Genomic DNA, 22,652 nt, shown 5'->3' on the forward strand with positions numbered 1-22,652 from the left:
TCCTGCAGTGACATCTGGCTTCCCCATACGTGCTCAACTCTATCAATAAGCATCAGAGAGGAGCTGTGTGCACTCAGAGTCAATGTTGTTTCTTTGTCACCTGGAGTCAAAGCAGAGACCACACACTGGAATATGATCATGTGGAGCAGACAGATACAGGAGAAGGCAACATGAAGACAGAGACAGAGATCGGGGGGATGTGACCACAAGCTAAGGCAGCTGGGCAATGGCCAAAAGCTAGAAGAGGCAAAGAACAATTCTTCCCTAGTGCAGATTTGCCAACACCTTGATTGTGGACTTCTAGCCTAGAGAACTTCTAGCCTAAAGAATAAATTTCTGTTGTTTGAAGCCATCCAGTTTGTGGTCCTTCATTATGGCAGCCCTAGGCAACTAAGGCACCCATCAATCCTACTCCCAGGTAGTTACCAAAGTGAAATAATAACCTATGTTCACTTAAAACTTGTAGGGAAATATTTATAGAAGTTTTACTCATAATAGCCAAAAACTGGAAAAACTCCAATGTCTCTTTACTGTGGGATGCTTAAACACACTGATAGCTTTGTACAACGAAATACTGCTCAGCAAGAAAGGGACAAACTAGTGAGACCCTAACAACATGGATGAACCTCAAATGTATTATGGTAAGTAAAAGAAGCCAGACCCAAAATGCTACATATGGTATGACTCCATTTATATGACATTCTGGAAAAGGCAAACCTCTGGGGTTGGCAAACAGAAGAGTGGTTAACTAGGGAATGGAGTTGGAGAAGGGTTGACTACAGAAGTGCCTCTGAGGAATTTTGGGGGTGGATGATTCAACAGTTCCGTATCTTGCTTGTGCTGGTGATAGGTTCATGCTGATACATTCAAAACCTATAGAACTATACATCAAAAAGAATGAATTGTATTGCATGTAAATTAAAAATATGTTTAAAAATGTGTTTAAAGAGTACCCTGATAAGTTATCATGCAGAAGCTGGTACCAAGTACTCAGGAAGATCACTCGAATGCACAGTCTGCATGTCAAGGGGAAACTCGTTTTGCTTCAGAAAAATCGTTGAGGAGCAGATACATTATTTTTACTGTCATTTAATGCCATCAACCAAAAATATTTGTTGAGGGACAAGGTTTACCTAAGACATGCTAAAAAGTAGATAAAAGGTTTTTAAAAGGAACAGTCCTGACTGGGCATGGTGGCTCTCACCTGTAATCCCAGCACTTTGGGAAGCTGAGGCAGGAGAATCACATGAGGCCAGGAGTTTGAGACCAGACTGGGCAACATATCCTGGACAACATAAAAACATAGTGGAGACCAGCCTGTCTCTACAAAAAGTAAATAAACAAACAGTCTATGCTCTTAAGGCACTAAAACCCTAAAGAAAACTAATGTGAGGTAGAACACAAATACGTCATTATGACAAGCCGAAGGAAATGTGATCTCAAGATTTGCTCCTGACTTATTTTTTACTTCTGTGCATTTTATAGCTTTTCTTTCCTTCTTTCTCTTTTTCTTTTTTTCTCTTTTTCTTTCTTTCTGTCTCCTTTTTTAAGAAAAAAGTGTACTTCATAGTGTTTTTTTAAAAAGAGCTTAGAGAAAACAGAAAAGAGAATGAAAGAGAAGAGATTTTGTAAATTAAGAAAATTCAAATAAAGGAGGAAATTTTAAAAAACACACCCTCCTACCCAGAATGGACAGCAGTCAGTGGAATGTGAAAACTGCTGAGGATCTCACTTGACCAAAAAGAACAAACAAATAAAATATGCAGTTTATAAATCTTGACATGCCTTGAAGTCAATTATATCCCTCAGTCAATAGAAGAAAATAAATTTAAATTGTTATTCTAACTCAACTGTGAAAGAACTGATTGGAAAGGTGAAAATTGATGAGATCTTAAACAGAAAGCTAAGTGAGGGAATTTTGAGTATAGTCACTTCTGACTTTAGACAAAAATAGGCACAAATCTGTATCTGGAGGGTCTAAAAAGAAAGACGGCTTAAAAGGAATGAGGGATTCAAAATATAAGTTCTCACAATATCAGCACCAAGTATGGAGAAATGGAAAGGCATATATCAAAACCTATGTAGTTATATAAATTGCCCAATGGCAATCTCAATGTTTAATAGAACATTTATGAAACACGGAAGAAAATGACAAATATCCAACAAGTTCCAAAATGACACAACGTGGAACTCTTGATCATCATTCCAGACTGAAGCACCAAATGAGGCAATGATGCCAAGGACAACGTGTTAGTCTGGGTTCTCCAGAGAAACAAAACCAACAGGAGAGATAGAGACAGTAATAGAGAGAGAAAGGGAGAGATTTATTATGAAGAACTGGGTCATGTCATTACAGGGACTGGGAAGTCCCACAGTCCACCATCGGCCAGCTAGAGACCCAGAATTACCTGCCGTGTAGCTCCAGTCTGAGCCGGAGGCCTGAGAATCCGCAGAATTGATTGTGTAAGTCCCAGTCCAAGTACAGGAGAAGACCGATGTCCTGGCTTGACAGCAGTCAGGCAGAGAGAGCAGTGCTCCCTTACCATCCCTTTTGTCCTATTCAGGACTCAGTGGCTTGGAGGAGGCCCACCCACACTGGGGAGGGAAAACTGCCTTGTTCAGTCTACAGATTCACATGTTAATCTCGTCCAGAAAGACCCCCACAGACACACCTAGAATAATGTTTGACCTAACATCTGGGCACCTAATGGCTCAGTCAAGTTGACACTTAAAATTAACCATCACAGACGATAAAAGAGCCTTTTTAAACATCAGTAAGAGGAGAGGGACAAACCCATGCTTGGTGGCATGATGATGACCAGTATGCGATAGGAAGGGAGGCAGCTCTGGGGCAGGGAGAGAGGGCTGAAGCTGGAATCTCCCCTGGGTTCCCAACTACTGACAGGACCACTCATAAGTTCCTTAACCTTAGGGAGCCCATTTCTGTTTCTCTATAGATATGTAATCATCCCATATATTTTGCAATAGAAATCACTTCTACTTTACAGGATTATTAGAAAGGGGTCATGTCTATAAAGAACTTAGCATATGAAGGTACCCATGAAGTAAGTAGATACTAAAGTTTTCACAACAGAGCATTACATAACAAATTTCAAACATTTAATAACAAATGAACATTTAATAACAGAGCAAAACAACTTACTTTTAATTTAGATTTCATCATCTTCATCAGAAAATGGGGCTGGGCAGCTGGGCATGGTGGCTCACACCTGTAAACTCAGCACTTTGGGAGGCCAAGATGGGAGGATTGCTTTAGACCAGGAATTTTAGACCAGCCTCGCCAAGATAGTGAGACTCCCACCTAAAAATTTCTTGAAACAAATTTAAAATTTTTTAAATTAAAAAAGAAAATGGGACTGGGCGCAGTGGCTCACTCTTGTAATCCCAGCACTTTGGGAGGCTGAGGTGGGAGGATTGCTTGAGGTCAAGAGTTCAAGATCAGTCTGGTCAACATATTGAGACCTGTCTCAAAAAAAAATTGAAAAAATTTTTTAAATAAACATATAATTTTTTAAATTAAAAAAGAAAGTAGAGCCAGGCACAGTGGCTCATGCCTATAATCCCAGCACTTTGGGAGGCTAAGGCAGGATGAGGATGAGTACTTGAGGTCAGGAGTTTAAGACCAGCCTGGGCAACATAGTAAGACCCCATCTTTACAAAATAAAAATAAAAATTAGCTAGATGTGAAGGCACATGCCTGCAGTCCCAGCACTTAGGAGGCTGAAGCAGGAGAATCACTTGAGTACAGGAGTTCAAGGACACAGTGAGCCAGGATGATGCCACTGCACTTCAGCCTAGATGACAGAGCGAGACTCTGTCTCTAAAAAAATAAAAACAATAAGGAAAAAAAGTCTTAAAGCCGGGCACAGTGGCTTACGCCTGTAATCCCAACACTTTCAAAGGCCAAGGCAAGCAGATCACTTGAGGCCAGGAGTTCGAGACAAGCCTGGCCAACATGGTAAAACCCTGTCTCTACTAAAAATACAAAAATTACCTGGGCATGGTGGTTGGTGCCTGTAGCCCCAGCTACTAGAAAGGCTGAGGTAGGAGAATCGCTTGATCCGGGAGGCAGAGGCTGCGGTGAGCTGAGATTGCATGACTGTATAGCACCTGGGTGACAGAAAGATGCTCTGTCTCAAAAATAAAATAAAATAAAATAAAAAAGGCTTAAAACTAGAAAAGTATTAATAAACCTTCTTCAAAAGATTTGATGCTTACGATACATTTGTCAAAACATGATACTTTCCTATTGCTTTGGATGTTTTCAAGTCTCCAGGTCCCAATGAAATAAACTTATAATTTACTAATATTCCAGGAACAATGAGCAGCAGTCCAGGGATCAAATTTCCAAGGGGAACTTCCCATATTTTCAAAAACGGGCAGAGGTGGATTCCGAGAATGTAAGAACAATTAAGAAAGGAAATGCAGATATTGAGTGCCAAGTGAGTCATTTTTACATGTAGAAACCCTGCTTAGAATACTTCTAGCTCTGTTGATCAAGCAGATGGTTTAATCACTTAAGGAAGGAAGAGGTGATCAGCTAAAACCAGCATCAACTCGCTAAGGAGTTATATATACCACACTCATCTCACTTATCTTTTGGAGGATGTGAAATTAATAGCAGATCTGGGAGAACCATATGCCAAATCAGGAAGACTGGGAGCAGGCAATGTTCGTGGCTCCAGCAGGTGGGCGGGCAGTCAATCCACAGGTACCTGAGGTTGAAGATGAAGGATAAAGAAGAGACTCAGGATAGGGGACTCCATGTTCAGAACTAGGGTATGTGGAGCCTGGGTCAAAGCTAGAAATGGGGTATACTCACTGAGCTGGGCAAGTAGACTAACTGGTTTCTGAGATGGAGATTAGCATGCAGAGGGTTATGGGCTCTTGATCATGAGGGAGTGAAGGAGGAGATGTTGAACTCGGAGGAGATGTTGAACTGCAGGCCTCTACCTCCTGATCCCCTGGGGAGGTCTGGAGTGGGGTGGCCCTTGAAAGATGTCTTAAATTGGGTAAAGAGCCAGGCCTTTGCTCTGCTCCCCATGGACCAGTCACTGGATATGAACTGCATGCCTGGGGAGTGCTGTGCCCTTGGGTAATGCTGCAGCCCCTCAGCAGAGAGCAGGGTCAGGGAATCTGCAAAGCTCTGAGCCTGCAGCAGCTGGGGGCAGGAGCGCCTCACCCTTTAGGGGACTGGTATGCCTGATGCTGGATCTCCATAACACCCAGGAAGGTCATCTACAGCCCTCCTAGGTCACCAGCACAACTGGAATTAGAGGCAACATTGGTAGTGGTGGAAAACTCACAGGCTTTTGCAGAGATCAGCTCTTTGCTAGCAAGTTGTTTAACCTCTTTGAGCTTCAAGTTCCTTCTGTGTTTACAGAACACTTAGTTTGAGGATTAAAAGGCATAACACATAAAGCATCTAGCACCGAGCCTAGCATACAGGAGGTGCTTAAGAAATGTTAGTTTTCTTCCCCCAGACTCTAAAAAGGGTAGAACCTGCAAGTGGAAATCAGGTGACTTGGGAAATAGAGAGAAGCAGGATACAGGGGCTTGAAATCAGGTTGGGTCAAATAACATTCAAAGGAAATCTCTATTGGCAGGATGAAGGGGCCACACCAACCCTTTTACTAACAGCTCGGAGTAAGCTCAAGAGGAGATGTCCATATGAATCTTTAGATGAACCAAAACTTTAAAAAACATCACAATCAAAAGCAAGATGTTAAAATAAATACATAAATTATACTGAAGAAAAGAAATTTCAGCATGTTGGATGGTAAGAGTCAGAGAGATAAGAAGGTCGGAGGTAAGAACCAGAGATGAGTCAGAAGGACCCAGAGGGTCCCGGGCAGGCACAGAAGCAGTGCCCAGGGAGGTACGCACTGGCCCATGAAGCCAGTGGGTTGTCACGCGCTGTTACGGTTTGGCTGTGTCCCCAGCCAACTTTCATCTTGAATTGTAGCTCCCATAATTCCTTCGTGGTGTAGGAGGGAACCAATGGCAGATAATTGAATCATGGGGTCGGTTTCCCCCACACCGTTTTAGTGGTAGTGAATAAGTCTTAGGAGATCTGATGGTTTTACAAGGGGAAACACCTTTTGCTTGGTTCTGTTTTCTCTCTTGTCTGCTGCCATGTGAGACCTGCCTTTAGCCTTCTGCCATGATTGTGAGGCCTCCCCAGCCACGTGGAATTGAGTTCATTAAACTTCTTTTCCTTTATAAAGTAACCAGTCTTGGGTATGTCTTTATCAGCAAAATGAAAACTGACTAATACAGGTGCTAAATTAAATATTAACAGGGAAGCCAGAGATGTGACAGAAGGCAGGAGAAAAGGAGGCTGTATTCTGTAGAAACTGCACTGGGATCGTCTTCCAGAACAGGCCCCACTGTCACCCAGTTTGCCTCTGTCCCTTACTCTCTCTACCTCGATTTTATAAGACACCCCCCATTCTCCCATTAACATTTAAAGAAGCAAATTAAGAAAAAAGTACATCTTCTCATCCACGAAGGAAGGGATGTGGGTTGGGAAATGTGAAGGCCCTACTCAGATTCCAAAACTCAGTGTTTATAGTTTTCGCAATTTGAATTTTATGTGTATGGAAGTACAAATTTTTAAAAGACTCTTGGTTATTATATTGAATCTGGGGTTGCTCCTTCAGAACACAGGAATCTAGAAAGCACTCTTTCTCTGTCACTGCTACCACGAAATTCCTCCCATTTCAGAACTGAATTTTTTTTTTTTTTTTTGTCACCTTGGGTTCGTCTGGTCCCTGCTGTCTTTTTTTCTCTCCACTCTCATGTCATTCACCTTGACCCTTTCCTTGACTTTTTATCCACTGGTATCTTTTCATTACCAAGTTCACTTTCAGTCCTCTGGAAGAAATCAAAACATTTGTGTGATGTCGAATTAAGTTTGGCCTAAAGGCTTTTCAGTACATAGCAAATTACAACCTAACTTAGTGTGGAAACTGACTGAATCCCAGCCTGGAGTGTGCGTCTTAGCCAGTCCCAGGCAGCCAGCTCTTCCAACTGTGTTCCAGTAAGACAGACACCAAGCTGACCTATCATCATGAATCTGGCTGTCTCTCTACCTCACTTCAGTTTTGTGCATATCACGTTTGTCCCTCTGGCTGTTAATATAATCCCCACAGGGGTAGAGCGTTCTGAATCATTTTTGGTCCAAACTGCTTCCCAATTTTTGAATGGCAATTAAAGCCAATTAAGATCTGCAGAACTAGGTTTATTATAATTTTGCCTTTTAACCGTTTTTGCCATCTAAAATGTCTATTCTGGTCACACCATTTTATAAAAGTAGAAGGGCAGGAAAAAAACAGTATGGCAGATCCTTAAAAAAAATTAAAATTTCCATATGATCCAGCGACCCCACTTCTGGGCATATACCCAAAGAATTGAAAGCGGGGTCTTGAAGAGATATTCGCACATCCATGTTCATAGCAGCATTATTCACATTAGCCAAAAGGTAAAAGCAATCTAGGTATCCATCAACAGATGAATGAATAAAGAAAATGTCATGTATCAGTACAACAGAATATTATTCAGCCCTAAAATGGAATGAAATTCTTACACATGCTACAACATGGATGAGCCTGGAGAACATTAAGTGAAATAAGCCAGTCACAGAAAGACAAACACCATATGATTCCACTTATATGAGGCACCTAAAGTAGTCAAACTCTCAGAAGTAAAAACAGAATGATGGTTGCCAGGGCTAGAGGAAGCGGAGAATGGAAAGTTGGTGTTCAACGGTATGGAGTTTCAGTTTTGCAAGGTGAAGTAGGGTGTGACATGATCCAAAGAACCAGTAACTGTAGCACATTCCCTCCTAAAAAGCCAAGCAAAGAAGAAGGCATTGATATGAGAAGGGATCTTAAGTGGGGTTAGCATTTAGATATCCAAGGGTCCTTGTCTAATAACTGCTCTATCCAAGCAGTTCTTTTTTTTTTTTTTTTTTTTTGAGGCGGAGTCTTGCTCTGACGCCCAGGCTGGAGTGCAGTGGCCGGATCTCAGCTCACTGCAAGCTCCGCCTCCCGGGTTCACGCCATTCTCCTGCCTCAGCCTCCCAAGTAGCTGGGACTACAGGCGCCCGCCACCTCGCCCGGCTAGTTTTTTGTATTTTTAGTAGAGACGGGGTTTCACTGTGTTCGCCAGGATGGTCTCGATCTCCTCACCTTGTGATCCGCCCGTCTCGGCCTCCCAAAGTGCTGGGATTACAGACTTGAGCCACCGCGCCCGGCCTATCCAAGCAGTTCTAAAAGTCATATTAATGACACAGCAAAGTTGTGCAAAGTTGTGCACAGCCTCTCCCAGTACAAATACAGCTGAGTCATACTGTCTGCCATGCTCTTGGTTCCCTTCTCACCTGGACGGCTCTGACCGGAGATCTCACCATCCAGCATACATGGCTCTTCTTGTTCCAAGCTGAAGATGACTTCTGGTTTGGGAACTTGACATCCTGTTAATAGGAGATGACAGAGGACTTGGTTTCAGAGGCCATACAATGAAGCATTCCATTTGTTTTCCAAAAAAGTTCACTGGGAACAGAGGAATATTCACACGACCCAAAAGAGATTATTAAGAACATGGGACAGGCCGGGCGCAGTGGCTCAAGCCTGTAATCCCAGCACTTTGGGAGGCCGAGACGGGTGGATCACGAGGTCAAGAGATCGAGACCATCCTGGCTAACACAGTGAAACCCGTCTCTACTAAAAATACAAAAAACTAGCCGGGCGAGGTGGCGGGCGCCTGTAGTCCCAGCTACTCGGGAGGCTGAGGCAGGAGAATGGCGTAAACCGGGAGGCGGAGCTTGCAGTGAGCTGAGATCCGGCCACTGCACTCCAGTCCGGGCGACAGAGCGAGACTCTGCATCAAAAAAAAAAAAAAAAAAAAAAAAAAAAAAGAACATGGGACAAAATAAGGACAAAACCATTACACACTTCAGATGTCCTGCAGTCTTTAGAAGTCCCACATACCTCAGAAAACACAGACTTCAGCAATTCTACTGAGAAAAAAAAATACACTCAATTAGGTGCTGCCTACTGTGTGCCCAGCAGAGCTGTGCTTACCCACTGAGATCAAGTTGAAATAGTTTTCCAGCATCACTTCTCTGTACAGGCTTTTCTGAGCAAGGTCTAATTGTTGCCACTCATCCCTACTGAAGTCTACAGTTACGTCCTTGAATGACACTGATTCCTGTAAAAACAAAAACAAAAACAAAAAAAACCCTTTCAATGTGAAGGATCAAGATTACAGAATGGAAACAAGACAGGACCTTATTCTTTATTTTTTTATTTTTAGAGCAGGTCTAGAGTATCCTTTATTCTACATTTAGCTTAGTTTTACTATTTTTTTTAAATTATACTTTAAGTTCTAGGGTACATATGCACAACATGCAGGTTTGTTACACATGTATACATGTGCCATGTTGGTGTGCTGCACCCATTAACTCATTTACATTAGGTATATCTTCTGATGCTATCCCTCCCCACTCCCCCCACCCCACACAGGCCCCGGTCTGTGATGTTCCCCTTCCTATGTCCAAGTGATCTCATTGTTCAATTCCCACCTATGAGTGAGAACATGCGGTGTTTGGTTTTTTGTCCCTGCGACAGTTTGCTGAAAATGATGGTTTCGAGCTTCATCTATGTCCCTACAAAGGACATGAACTCATCCTTTTTTATGGCTGCAAAGTATTCGATAGTGTATGTGATAAAATATACTATAAAGGACTTCTACAACTCAACGACAATGAACAACATAATTTTAAAAATGGGTAAAATGCTTAAATAGACATTTCTACAAGGAAGATATACAAATAGTCAACAAGCATATGAAAAGATGCTCAACATCATTAATCAGTAGGGAAATGCAAATTAAAACTACAAATACTACCTCACACCCATCAGGATGATAAAGAAAATGTCTAAAATTGATTATAATGATGGTTGTACAACTGAGTGAATATACTAAAAATCAATACATGGTACACTTTAAATGGTAAACTGTGAGGTGTATGAAGGGGAGGGCTCTTTTTTGGCACTGCCATTTCCAGATGAGATGCAGTAGCTTGGCAGTCCAGTGCTTCTTTCAAGAATGAACTGTAAATGCCAGATGCAATACTTGAAATCATCTGTTTCAAAGCACTGGAAAGCTGCTGAGGTAACAAGAAATATAGGGGCTAAGACTGGAGAGGAGAGAACACTGAAGATTGAAGCTGACTTACTCAGTCACTTGGACAGTGGGAGCATTTACCAATTCTGGGTGTGGACAAAAGCTGGATTCTCGTTTTGTCCTGTCTACTGGAGAATGCAGTAGAAGGCTGCAGCTGGTTGACAGAGAAACTAACATAACTCAAACACATGGCCATTTTCCCCTCAGGATATTTACTGAATTCTAGGATATATAGGGCAGTAGACTAAAACTGTAAGCAAACAGCCTTTGAAGAGCAAAGCAAAAGTCTAGTATCTGTTAAGAAAATAGTTGGGCATCTATCAGGAGGAGAGTCTTTAGAGGACAAAAGGACTCTCAGCTGAAAATTCTCAGTAGCCAAGGTTATCCAGAGGTAAACTGAGTCTTAGCAGAGCTTCAGCCCAGCCTTGATTCAACACTGTGCCTGACTGGACGTACGTGTTCTCCCTTCCCTCCTTTTGCTGACATAAGGAAAGATGAATCCTCTGTGGAGAAAGATAACACCATCCAGATCCTGTTCAACTTTTCTTCCTTTTTTTTCTTCTTAGACAGGGTCTTACTGTGTCATCCAGGCTGGAGTGCAGTGGCACAAACACGGCTCGCTGCAGCCTCGACCTGGGCTCAAGCAATCCTCCTGTCTCAGCCCTGCAAGTATCTGGGACTACAAGCTTATGCTACCAGGCCCAGCTAATTTCTCCATCTTTTGTAGAGATGGGTTTTGCCATGTTGCCCAGGCTGGTCTGGAACTCTTGAGCTCAAGTGATCCGCCCGCTTCAGTCTCCCAGGTATGAGCCCTGCCTACAACTTTTTATACATGGTGTTAAAACAAACAAACAAACAAACAAAAAGATAGGACCACATATCCAAAATCAGAGAAGGAAAAAATTCAATAGAAACAGTCACACAGAGAACGGGAATTAGATGAAAAGATGACTATCTTTAGAGAATTGGTTTTTATAATAAAGAATCAAATGGAAATTCAAAAATTGAAAAATCTAATATCTAAAATTAAGAAGTTCTTATACAGGTTTAACAGCAAAATACAGAATTTCTGAAATGGAAGAGAAGTAAATAGAAAATATCCAAACTGAAGCAGAGATTTTCTTTTAAAGAAAAAACCACAGGAGCATTAGGAACATTTGTGACACAGTAAAAAGGTATAACCTATCAGAGTCTGAGAAGTTAAAGAGGAGAGTGCAGGGAAGAAGTAATATTCGAAGAAAGTAATGGCTATGAATGACATCAACCCTTAGGATTCAAGAAGCTCTTCAAATACCTCTTTACAAAACTGCAAATATTGAATATGTAAAACAGTAACAGTACTATTTTGGGAGGTTTAAAATATATGCAGAATTTAAATTCATGGAAATAATAATGCAAAAGTGGGAGGCAGCAAATAGAATTAAAATGTTTTTAGTATCCTAGCATTATTAAGGAGATAAAATAGTAAGTTCAAGATGGATGTTTTAATATCTAGGGTAACAAATAAATAGTAAAAGAATTATAACAAGTAAACAAAGGAAAAAATTAAAGAGTACAAAATTATGTAATATAAAAAGTCAAGAAAGCAATGAAAAAATAGGTAGGTCAAATAAAAAAGGCCGGGCGCAGTGGCTCACACCTGTAATCTCAGCACTTTGGGAGGCTGAGGCCGGCGGATCGCGAGGTCAGTAGATCGAGACCATCCTGGCTAACATGGTGAAACCCCATCTCTACTAAAAATACAAAAAAATTAGCTGGGTGTGGTGGTGGGTACCTGTAGTCCCAGCTACTCGGGAGGCTGAGGCAGGAGAATGGTATGAACCCGGGAGGCGGAGCTTGCAGTGAGCCAAGATTGCACCACTGTACTCCAGCCTGGGCAACAGAGTGAGACTCTATCTCAAAAAATAAATAAATAAATAAAAAATAAACAATAAAAACTAATAGTAAGGTAGTATATATAAATTCAAGTATATTAGTAATTACATTAAGTGTAAATGCCTTAAACATTCGAGTTAAAGGCAAGGATTGAGACTTCTGGTTCTAAAAAATAAAACAAAACAAAAAAAGAGTGCATTTCACCCCATTCCTCCTGCTAATTACCTAAAATCTAGAAAAATACATAAAGCATCTATCAGAAGACTAACTGGTGGAGAAAAGAAAGTGAACCTAAGGACTTAAAAAACAACACAGTAGTGAGTTCCCTAGGATTGCTTAGAGGAAGAGAGGGAGCTCCTACATATTGCAAAATGAGCACTAGAGGAGCTTGCAACCTGGAAGAACCAGTGAGCACAGACAAAAAAGGCCTCCCCAAAGCATACATTTTCCAGTCAAATAATTTGAAATAGGGCAGCATTACAGGATGGGCCCTTTTGATTACACATACCTACAAAGTTCAGAAGTACCCAAGAACACCCTCACTTCTGACACCTACTGCAAGCAGGGGGATTTCCCAGGATCACCCGTACTTGACACCAATTCCAAGTCAGGGGTCCCAAGCCCACCCTCAGTTTCCATAATTCACTGGAAGAACTCACAGAAATTAGAAAAGCCATTATACTCATGGCTATAGTGTTATACAGTGGCTTTACAATGAAAGGATACAGATCAAAATCAGCCAAGGGAAGATGTGCTTAGCACAGGGTCAAGGAGAGTTCCAGGTGTGAGCTTCCAGTGGTTTTCTCCCAGTGGAGTCATATGGACAGCACTTACTTCTCCCAGCAATGATGTGTGATGATAATATGCATGGAGTATTGCCAACTGGGGAAGTTCACTTGAGTCTTGATGTCCAGAGTTTTTACTGAGATGTGATCATGTGGACGTGAATGACTCCAATTGTGGCTGATCTTAGTCTCCAGCCCCTCCGGAGCTGATATTGCATGGCCAAAGGTACCCCACTATAAACCACATGTTGGCATAGAATATTCAATGTGGCCCAAAGCTCCCACTGTAATCGCACTGTCATTATATACCATCTTGCATGGCCCAAGCAAGACCTACAAGACATTCCAAAGATTTAGAGGTTACCTCCCAGGAGCTGAGTGCAAAAGCCAAACCTCTCTTTAGGCAAAGTTAATCCTTTACTGCACAACAGTATACTCGAGGTGAAGACTACAAAAGATGCATCCTTTGCCTTCTTCACCAAACAATGTGACTCCAAGATGGTGGGGTGGAGCTCTCTCAACCATCCCAACTACATTAGCTCAAAGAGAGGTAGCACCCCTCTTGCCTCTCCAGCAGGCATTATATAGACTGTAAATTAAGTGAATGACAGCAAAGAAGTACCTACCTTCTCCTTCCAATAGAGAGTGGAGGATGGACTATGGAGAAAGTTATAAAAAGGGGTTCTTTAAAGATGTGTATGATGCCCTGGGCACACCTATGGCAGCCCATGTATAAAATCAATCAGAATCAACAAAAAAAAAAGCTTTCCGGGCTGAACTAGGGTAAGGGATACTGTCCAGGTTTCAAATTGCCTTCTGGGTTGCACAAAAATGAGGGAGACCAAAGTAGAACTGCAAAGACTTTCAAAACTTAAGTTGAATTTGAACTACAGCCCATAAAAATAGACCAAGACATGTACTCTAAACCTAAATGTGTTGACAACTGCTAAAATAGAGGATTTAAAGAGAAAACAGAATCTCATAACATGATATTTAGAATGTCCTGAATAAAGCCAAAATTATTCATCATCTTAAGAATCAAGAAAATCTCAAATCAAACGAGAAAAGAGCATCAACAGATAGCAACACTCAGATGAATCAGATGTTGGAATTATTTGACAAGGATTTAAAGTAGCTAACTAAAAGTGTTGCAACAAGCAGCTGTAAATAGTCTTGAATCAAGTGGAAATATACAAATTCTCAGCAAAGAAATAGAAGGTATGAGGAAGAACAAAATGAAAATTTTAGAACCAAAAAATACAATAAATGAAATTAAAAACCTCACTGGATGATCTCAACAGCAGAATGGAGATTCAAAGAAAAGAATCAGTTACCTCAGTTACGTGTAAGATAGATAAATAGAAATTATCCGTATCTGAACAATAGAAAAAATAATTGGTGAAATGATTGTTTCATCAATTCCCTTGGGCTGTATTCAGCCTAAGGGACCCAGTGGGACAATAACAGAACAACCAACAATCATTTCATCAGTCCTAGAAGGAATGAAAAAGTAGGATGGGAGACCGGAAAAAGATTTGAAGAAATAATAGCTGAAACCCTCTCAAATTTGGTAAAAGGCATAAATGTATAGATTCAAGCAGCTGACCAAATCTCCAAAAGGAAAACCTCAAATAAATCCATGTCTAGATACATTGTAAGATTTACAAAATCCAAATTCAAGAATAGAACGTGGAAACAGAGAGAAATGACACATTACCTGTAGGGAAAGGGCAATTTGAACAAGAGTGAATTTCTCATTAAAAACCACAGATGTCGGCCGGGCGCGGTGGCTCAAGCCTGTAATCCCAGCACTTTGGGAGGCCGAGACGGGTGGATCACGAGGTCAGGAGATCGAGACATCCTGGCTACACGGTGAAACCCGTCTCTACTAAAAAATACAAAAAACTAGCCGGGCAGGTGGCGGGCGCCTGTGGTCCAGCTACTCGGAGGCTGAGGCAGGAGAATGGCGTAAACCCAGGAGGCGGAGCTTGCAGTGAGCTGAGATCCGGCCACTGCACTCCAGCCCGGGCGACAGAGCGAAATCCGTCTCAAAAAAAAAAAAAAAAAAAACACCACAGATGTCAAAAGGAAGTGGCACCATATTTTTCAAGTGCTGAAGGGAAAGAGCTGTCAAAATTGAATTCAATATCCAGTGAAAATAAAATAGGCTCTGTTTAAATTCTCTTAAACTTAATTCTGAGGAATTACCTGCCATTGGTAGTTAAGAAAGACATCTGAAAAAAATAAAAATAAAAAAGGAATTAACTGCCATATATTTATTAAGCATAATTACTTAGGCAATTCTTAGGAATTACCTGCCATATATTTACTAAGCAGGATGTTCAGAACTTTATGTTGTGAACATCTTCACAACTTTACACAATATGCTTCAAGACATCAAAAAACTTACAACAATTGTCTCAGAGATTATAAAGGGTATAAGAAATGTGCAAAGTATAGCATGACCCCAAATAGAAGAAAATTCTACATGGAGTGTAAGACTAAGTTCTGTAGAGTTGATGAAACTTAAGCTTAGTCTTGGGAGATGACATATTTAATGCAAGCAGAGTAGGGCAAAGTGATTTTGAGCAAAGGTATAAAGACAGGAAAATACATGATAAATTCAGGGAACTACAAATTAGTCTGCATAATGAGAGGTCTGTATGCAGTGAAGGAAAGGTGTTTATGAGAAAAGATGATTAATTTGTGTTAAAACTGCCAAGAAGATGCTGGTGAGGTTGTGGAGAAATAGGAACGCTTTTATACTATTGGTGGGAATGTAAATTAGTTCAACCATTGTGTAAGACAGTGTGGTGATTCCTCAAAGATTTAGAAGTAGAAATACCATTTGACCCAGCAATCCCATTACTGGTTATATACCCAAAGAAATATAAATCATTCTATTATAAAGATAAATTCATGCATATGTTCATTGTGGCACTATTCACAATAGCAAAGACATGGAATCAACCCAAATGCCCATCAATGATAGACTGGATAAAAAAAATGTGGCATATATACATCATGGAATACTATGCAGCCATAAAAAGGAATGAGATCATGTCCTTTGCAGGGATATGCAGGGAGCTGGGAACCATTATCCTCAGCAAACTAATGCAGGAACAGAAAACCAAACACTTGATGTTCTCACTTATAAGTGGGAGCTGAACACACGGACACAGGGTGGGGAACAACACTCACTGGGGCCTATCAGGGAAGGGTGGGGGGTGGGAGAGCATTAGGGAAAAGCGCTAATGCACGTTGGGCTTAATACCTAGGTGATGGGTTGATAGGTGCAGCAAACCATCATGACACACATTTACCTGTGCAACAAACCTGCACATGTACCCTGGAGCTTAAAATAAAAAATAAAATAAAGACTATCAAGAAATGGCATGGAGAATACATTTGAATGAGCAAGAGTGGAAGTCCAGGCAATATTTCATGTGAAAGAATAAAACACCTAAGTTGGGGGGAAAATATTATTTAACAGGAATACAGAAAAAGAAATTGGTGTAGATAGTAATTAGAATTGATAGATGCAGTAAGAAAAAGGAGGGACTAAAGTGAAATTCTCAATTATTCGTTTTGTATACTCTGAGATTATGGTGTCATATACTGAAGTAGAGACTGATGAATGGGAAAAGGTTGGAGAAAGGGAACCAGATAAAATCACTTATGTTTTGCACATATTGAGATTATAGGGATTAAACATGTAGGCAGGTATGTTTAATCCCTGTAATTAACAGGAAGGAAGTTAGGCAGGAAGTTAGGCAGAGGCCTAGAGTGAAGATAAAGATTTGGAAGTCACCAGTAGATAATTAATAACTAAAATCATCTGAGTAAATAAGACTGCTTGAGAGGACACCTGATAAAGGAGAATGTAAAGAAAAGAATCTGAAAAATTACCAGTATTGAAGAAGAGGTGTCAGCAATAAAAACTGAGAAATCAGACAGAGTCAGGAGAGAGTAACATCTTAGAATGTATGTAGGGATTAGTTGATGGGGTTGAATGCCAAGATGGATGAAAAAAGCAAAGGACAAATAAATTTTGGCTTTTGTATTTAGGAGATGTGACAGTGATAGCTAGCTGTCTTCCAACATTCACTCATCCTTTCTTCCCTAATAACAGAACATGAATTCTTAGCTGGATATACTAAGACTCTCTTTTCCCAGCATACCTTAAATGTAAACAGGAAACTATGCTTTGGCCACAAAGATACAGGTGATACTTCTGAGAAGGCATTTTTTAAAGGAGAAGGTGTGAGTGCCCCTTTCCTCCCCAACCTCCTCATGCTGCTGGCCTGGAACGCTGACTCAGTTAATGCAACCCCAGCCAATCTCAGGAACCATCAAGTAATGTTAGGTTGAAAATCACAAAATGAGAATGACATACAGAACAGAAAAAAATGGTGTATGAGTTTGTGAAGACATCAGGCCATGAATGAACACTTTCAGACTTCTTTTGCTTGATAGAATAAACTCTGAGGTGTTTAAGCCTATAATTTTTAGATTTCAGTTATACTAAAATGCATTTTGCCAAATGATTCTAATAAAATAGACAGAAACTGTGTTGCGATTACAGACTCTTCAGCTTTTAAGCAAAAATTTCAGTACCATGTAATAGCAAAAAGACCAGTACTCCAGGAAAATATAATTCATATTTTGAATGACAACCTAAAATACATAAAACAAAAGCTGACAAAATTACATGAAGAAATTGATAAATCTACACATGCAGTGGGAGACTTCCGGACTCCCCCTCCCTACTCTGGGAGATTTTAACCAGATTACATTCATTAATCATTAGATATAGCAACAAAATTTAGCACGTATAGGAAAATTTCTGCAAGAAAATTGACAAGCCAGTTACAAAGGAGATGAGATCTCTTACGTAAAACAAATATGCAATAGTCAAAAAATAAGGATTATACAGAATATCTGAACAACACAAATAAGCTTTTTGTGATATAGATAGAAATCACACACACATACACACACACACACAGAAAGAGAGAGAGAGAGAGAACGAGAGAGAGAGAAAGAGTATATTCATCATTATATTAGGGGACCATACATGAATGACAATGTGATAGTACACAAAATGTATAAAGAATATAAATTAAATTAAAAAACAGGCTGGGTGCGGTGGTACATGCCTGTAATCCCAGTACTTTGGGAGGCCAAGGCAGGAGGATTGCTTGAGTCCATGAGTTTGAGACCAGACTGAGCAACATAGTGAGACATTGTCTCTACAAAAAATCAAAACAACAACAACAAAAAGCATTACCAACTACAGACAACTCAGTTAAAAAAAAGCCAGGGGGGGATGAATCAAGCAACTCTTAAAAGAAGTGTACATGACAATAAAATTCTGAAAACCTGTTCAATCACATTAGTAACCAGGGAAATGCTAATTAAATCCAAAATGAGATATCCGCAAACTCCCCAAGATGGCTAAAATTGTAAAGATTGAAAACACCAAGTATTGGTAAAGACACAAAGTATTAAACATATCTGCACACTACTAGTAGGAATACAAACTGGCATAACAAATTTGCAAAGCTATACGACATCATATACTAAAGTTGGAGAGGGGCCAGGGACAGTGGCTCAGTCCTGTAATCCTAGCACTTTAGGAGGCTGAGGCAGGAGGACTGCTTGAGACCAGGAGTTCAAGACCAGCCTGGGCAACATAGCAAGATGCCATTTCTACAAAAAGAAAAAAAAAATTAGCCAGGCATGGTGGCATGCATCTATAGTCCCAGCTACTTGGGAGGCAGGGGTAGCAGGATCACTTAAGCCCTGAAAGTTGAGGCTGTAGTGAGCTGGGATCACACCACTGCACTCCACTCAGCCTGGGTGACAGAGCAAGACCTTGCCTTTGGATAGAAATAACTTTTGAAAGAAATGTTCACAAGAGCATATTTATAATGCATTTTGTATTTCTCAATAGTAAAGGCTTAAAAATAAATGAAAATAAAATTATAATGGTACAGAAATGCATACAGTATACCATCTTCTGTGGAAAGAACATAATACTTTTCCTATTTGTTTTTGTCTATATAATGATACTTTGAATACACACTAAAAAAATTAGTTATCCAGATTGAGGACATGGGCTGATAGGAAAAGAAAGAGGGAGATTTTTCACTATATACTTATTTTCTTACTTTTAAATCATATGCATGTATTACCTATTCAAAATACCTATCTGACAAAGGTCTAATATCCAGATTCTACAGGGAACTTAAACACATTTACAAGAAAAAAACAATCCCATCAAAAAGTGGGCGAAGTATATGAGCAGACATTTCTCAAAAGAAGACATTTATGTGGCCAACAATTATATGAAAAAAAGCTCAACATCACTCATCATTAGAGAAATGCAAATCAAAACCACAATGAGATACCACCTCATGCCAGTCAGAATGGCAATTATTAAAAAGGAAACAACAGATGCTGGCGAGGCTGTGGAGAAATAGGAACACTTTTACACTGTTGGTGGGAATGTAAATTAGTTCAACCATTGTGGAAGACAGTATGGTAATTCCTCAAGGATCTAGAACCAGAAATACCAGTTGACCCAGCAATCCCATTACTGGGTATATACCCAAAGGAATATAAATCATTCTACTAAAAGACACATGCACATGTATGTTTATTGCAGCACTATTTACAATAGTAAAGACATGGAACCAACCCAAATGCCCATCAATGATAGACTGGATAAAGAAAATGTGGTACATATACAACATGGAATACTATGCAGCCATAAAAAGGAATCAGATCACATCCTTTGCAGGGACCTGGATGAAGCTCGAAACCATCATCCTCAGCCAACTAACACAGGAACAGAAATCCAAACACTGAATGTTCTCTTATAAGTGGGAGTTGAACAATGAGAACACACAGACACAGGGCAGGAAACAAGCCACACCAGGGCCTATTGAGAGGTCGCGGGGGAAGGGGAGAGCAAGCATTACGACAAAAGCTAATGCAAGCAGGCTTAAAACCTAGATGATGGGGGCCGGGTGTGGTGGCTCACACCTGTAATCCCAGCACTTTGGGAGGCCAAGACGGGTGGATCACCTGAAGTTGGGAGTTTGAGACCAGCCTGACCAACATGGAGAAACCCCATCTCTACTAAAAATACAAAATTAGCCAGGCACGGTGGCTCACACCTGTAATCCCATCACTTTGGGAGGCCAAGGTGGGTGGATCAAGAGGTCAAAGACCATCCTGGCTAACACGGTGAAACCCCGTCTCCACTAAAAAACACAAAAAATTAGCCAGGCCTGGTGGCGGGTGACTGTAGTCCCAGCTACTCGGGAGGCTGAAGCAGGAGAATCACTTGAACCTGGGAGGCGGAGGTTGTGGTGAGCTGAGATCGCGCCATTGCACTCCTGCCTAGGCAACAAGAGCGAAACTCCATCTCAAAAAACAAAGAAAAACAAAACAAAACAAAACAACAATAACAAAAAAACAAGCCTAGATGATGGGTTGATGAGTGCAGCAAACCACCATGGCATGCGTATACCTATGTAAGAAACCTGCAAGTTCTGCACATGTATCCTGGAACTTACAGTAAAATTTTAAAAAAAGAAAATATTGCATCCATGAATATTAGAAAGATCATTCAGAACTGAAGAGTCCTTGAAATTAAAAATACAATACCAATGAGAAACTCAGTAACCTGAAACTTTCCATGATACTGCACTGAGCACTTCTTCTTGGGCTGATTTTAATCCACGTCCTCTTTTTGCAATGAATGACAAGCATGAGTATAACGGCTTTCCTGAGTTGTGTAAGTCCTTCTCGTGAATTATTGAAACTGAGGGTGGTCTTGGAGATTCCTGAGCTTGCAGTTTCTGTCATAAGTGAGGGTAGTCTTAGAGATGCCTAAATAATTGTACTTGGGCTTGCATCTGGGTGTCAATAGGGCTGTATTCCTTCTGGAGGTTCTAAGGGAATATCAATTTCCTTGATTTTTCTAGCTTCTAGAGGTCACCTGTATTCTTTGGCCTTAAAACAACATAAATTTGTCACTGTTCTGGAGGTCATATATCCAAAATAGGTCCTGCTGGGCTGCATTCATTCTGGAGACTCTACAGGACCATCCATTTCTATGTCTTACCCAGCTTCTTGAGATTCAAGAGATCTAACATTTGAGAAACATGAGGAGAATTCCTAGTATCGTGTGCAAGGGACAGCCCACGCCAATAGTTGAGTATCAGATAGAGAGTAACTATGAGCAGGTCGACAACTCCAAGAGGAGTTTCCTTAAAGAGCTGAAATGAATAGCATGTAATCTGGAGCCAACGGCCTGGGTCTTATTTTCCTGGCTTCGTCATTCAGGAGCTGTGTGATCTTGGGCAAATTACTTCTCTGTGTAACAGTTTTCCTCCTCTATAAAATGAGAATAATTATTAAGATAGCTGTCTTTGTTTACAGTTGCTATAAAGGAATACCTGAGCCTGGGTAATTTATAAAGAAAAGAGGTTTATTTGGCCCATGGTTCTGCAGGCTGTGCAAGAAGCATGGCATCAGCATCTGCACCTGGGGAGGACCTTCAAGCTGCTTCCATTCATGGCAGAAGGGGAAGAGAAGCCAGTGTATGCAGAGATCATATGGCAAGAGAGGAAGAGAGAGAAAGAATGGGAGGTAGCAGGCTCTTCTCAACAACCAACTCTCATGGAACTCATAAGATTGAGAACTCACCACCGCCCCAGAGACAGCATTAATCTACTCATGAGGGATATGCCCCCATGACTAAAACACTTTCCATTATGCCCTACCTCCTACACTGGGTTCAAATTTCTCTTTTATTTTTTATTATTTATTTATTTATTTATTTGAGACAGAGTCTCATTCTGTCACCCAGGCTGGAGTGCAGTGGCGCACTCTTGGCTCATTGCAAGCTCTGCCTCCCCGGTTCATGCCATTCTCCTGCCTCAGCCTCCCGAGTAGCTGGGACTACAGGCGCCCACCACCACACCTGGCTAATTTTTTTTTTGTATTTTTAGTAGAGACGAGGTTTCACCATGTTAGCCAGAATGGTCTCGATCTCCTGACCTTGTGATCTGTCTGCCTCAGCCTCCCAAAGTGCTGTGATTACAGGCATGAGCCACTGTGCCCGGCCCTCTTTTATTTTTAAAATTTCTTTTTATTTATTTATTTTTGTAAGAGACAGGGTCTCGCCATATTACCTAGGCTGATCTCAAACTCCTGGCCTCAAGTGATCCTCCTATCTTGGCTTCCTGAGTAGCTGGGATTACACACAAGCCACCATCTAGGGATCAAATTTCAGCATGAGATTTGGAGAGGATAAATATCCAAACCACAGTAATAACTTATAGGGTTTGTGACTGAATTAGTTAATAGAGAATGCTTATAGTGCCTAGCATATAGTAAGCACTGTATTAATGTTTATATTACTGTTATTATTTAACATATTGTAATATATTGAGAAGGTATTTATATACCTGGGAAGACTAGAGATGAATTAGTGATACGTATAATATATATTGTATATGTATGTATGGAAAACAAAACAAATAATTAAGCCAGAGACTTATAATTTCGGGTAAAACAAAAAGCACTGCATAAAAAGTAAATGACTCGGCCGGGCGCAGTGGCTCAAGCCTGTAATCCCAGCACTTTGGGAGGCCGAGACGGGCGGATCACAAGGTCAGGAGATCGAGACCATCCTAGCTAACACGGTGAAACCCCGTCTCTACTAAAAAATACAAAAAAGCTAGCTGGGCGAGGTGGCGGGCG

The 22,652-nt window shown here is 40.7% G+C and overlaps 1 protein-coding gene across 11 annotated transcripts in view; it reads right to left on the bottom strand.

Annotated features, from left to right (window-relative positions):
• The window catches only part of LOC117079653 (zinc finger protein 484-like), a 71,682-nt gene that overhangs the window by 40,179 nt on the left and 8,851 nt on the right, over positions 1–22,652 (bottom strand). For 5 of the 11 annotated variants that reach the window (XR_004435526.1, XR_004435522.1, XR_004435523.1 and 2 more), the window contains exons 3-7: positions 15,081–15,106; positions 9,108–9,234; positions 8,405–8,497; positions 4,614–4,736; positions 3,164–3,322 (exon numbers count right to left, since the gene is read on the bottom strand). Coding sequence is in view for 4 of the 11 variants with exons in the window: in XM_033203684.1 (XP_033059575.1) it covers positions 8,301–8,497; positions 9,108–9,234; positions 15,081–15,106 (350 nt within the window). In the remaining 7 variants the exon portion in view is untranslated. Of the gene's footprint in view, positions 1–3,163; positions 3,323–4,613; positions 4,737–6,776; positions 6,898–7,650; positions 7,964–8,279; positions 8,498–9,107; positions 9,235–15,080; positions 15,107–22,652 lie in introns of those variants that run through there. The other 6 variants (XM_033203684.1, XM_033203687.1, XR_004435527.1 and 3 more) reach the window with 5 other exon arrangements.

Source organism: Trachypithecus francoisi, unplaced genomic scaffold, assembly GCF_009764315.1.
Source record: "Trachypithecus francoisi isolate TF-2019V2 unplaced genomic scaffold, Tfra_2.0 Lachesis_group7, whole genome shotgun sequence".
Taxonomy (NCBI): domain Eukaryota; kingdom Metazoa; phylum Chordata; class Mammalia; order Primates; family Cercopithecidae; genus Trachypithecus; species Trachypithecus francoisi.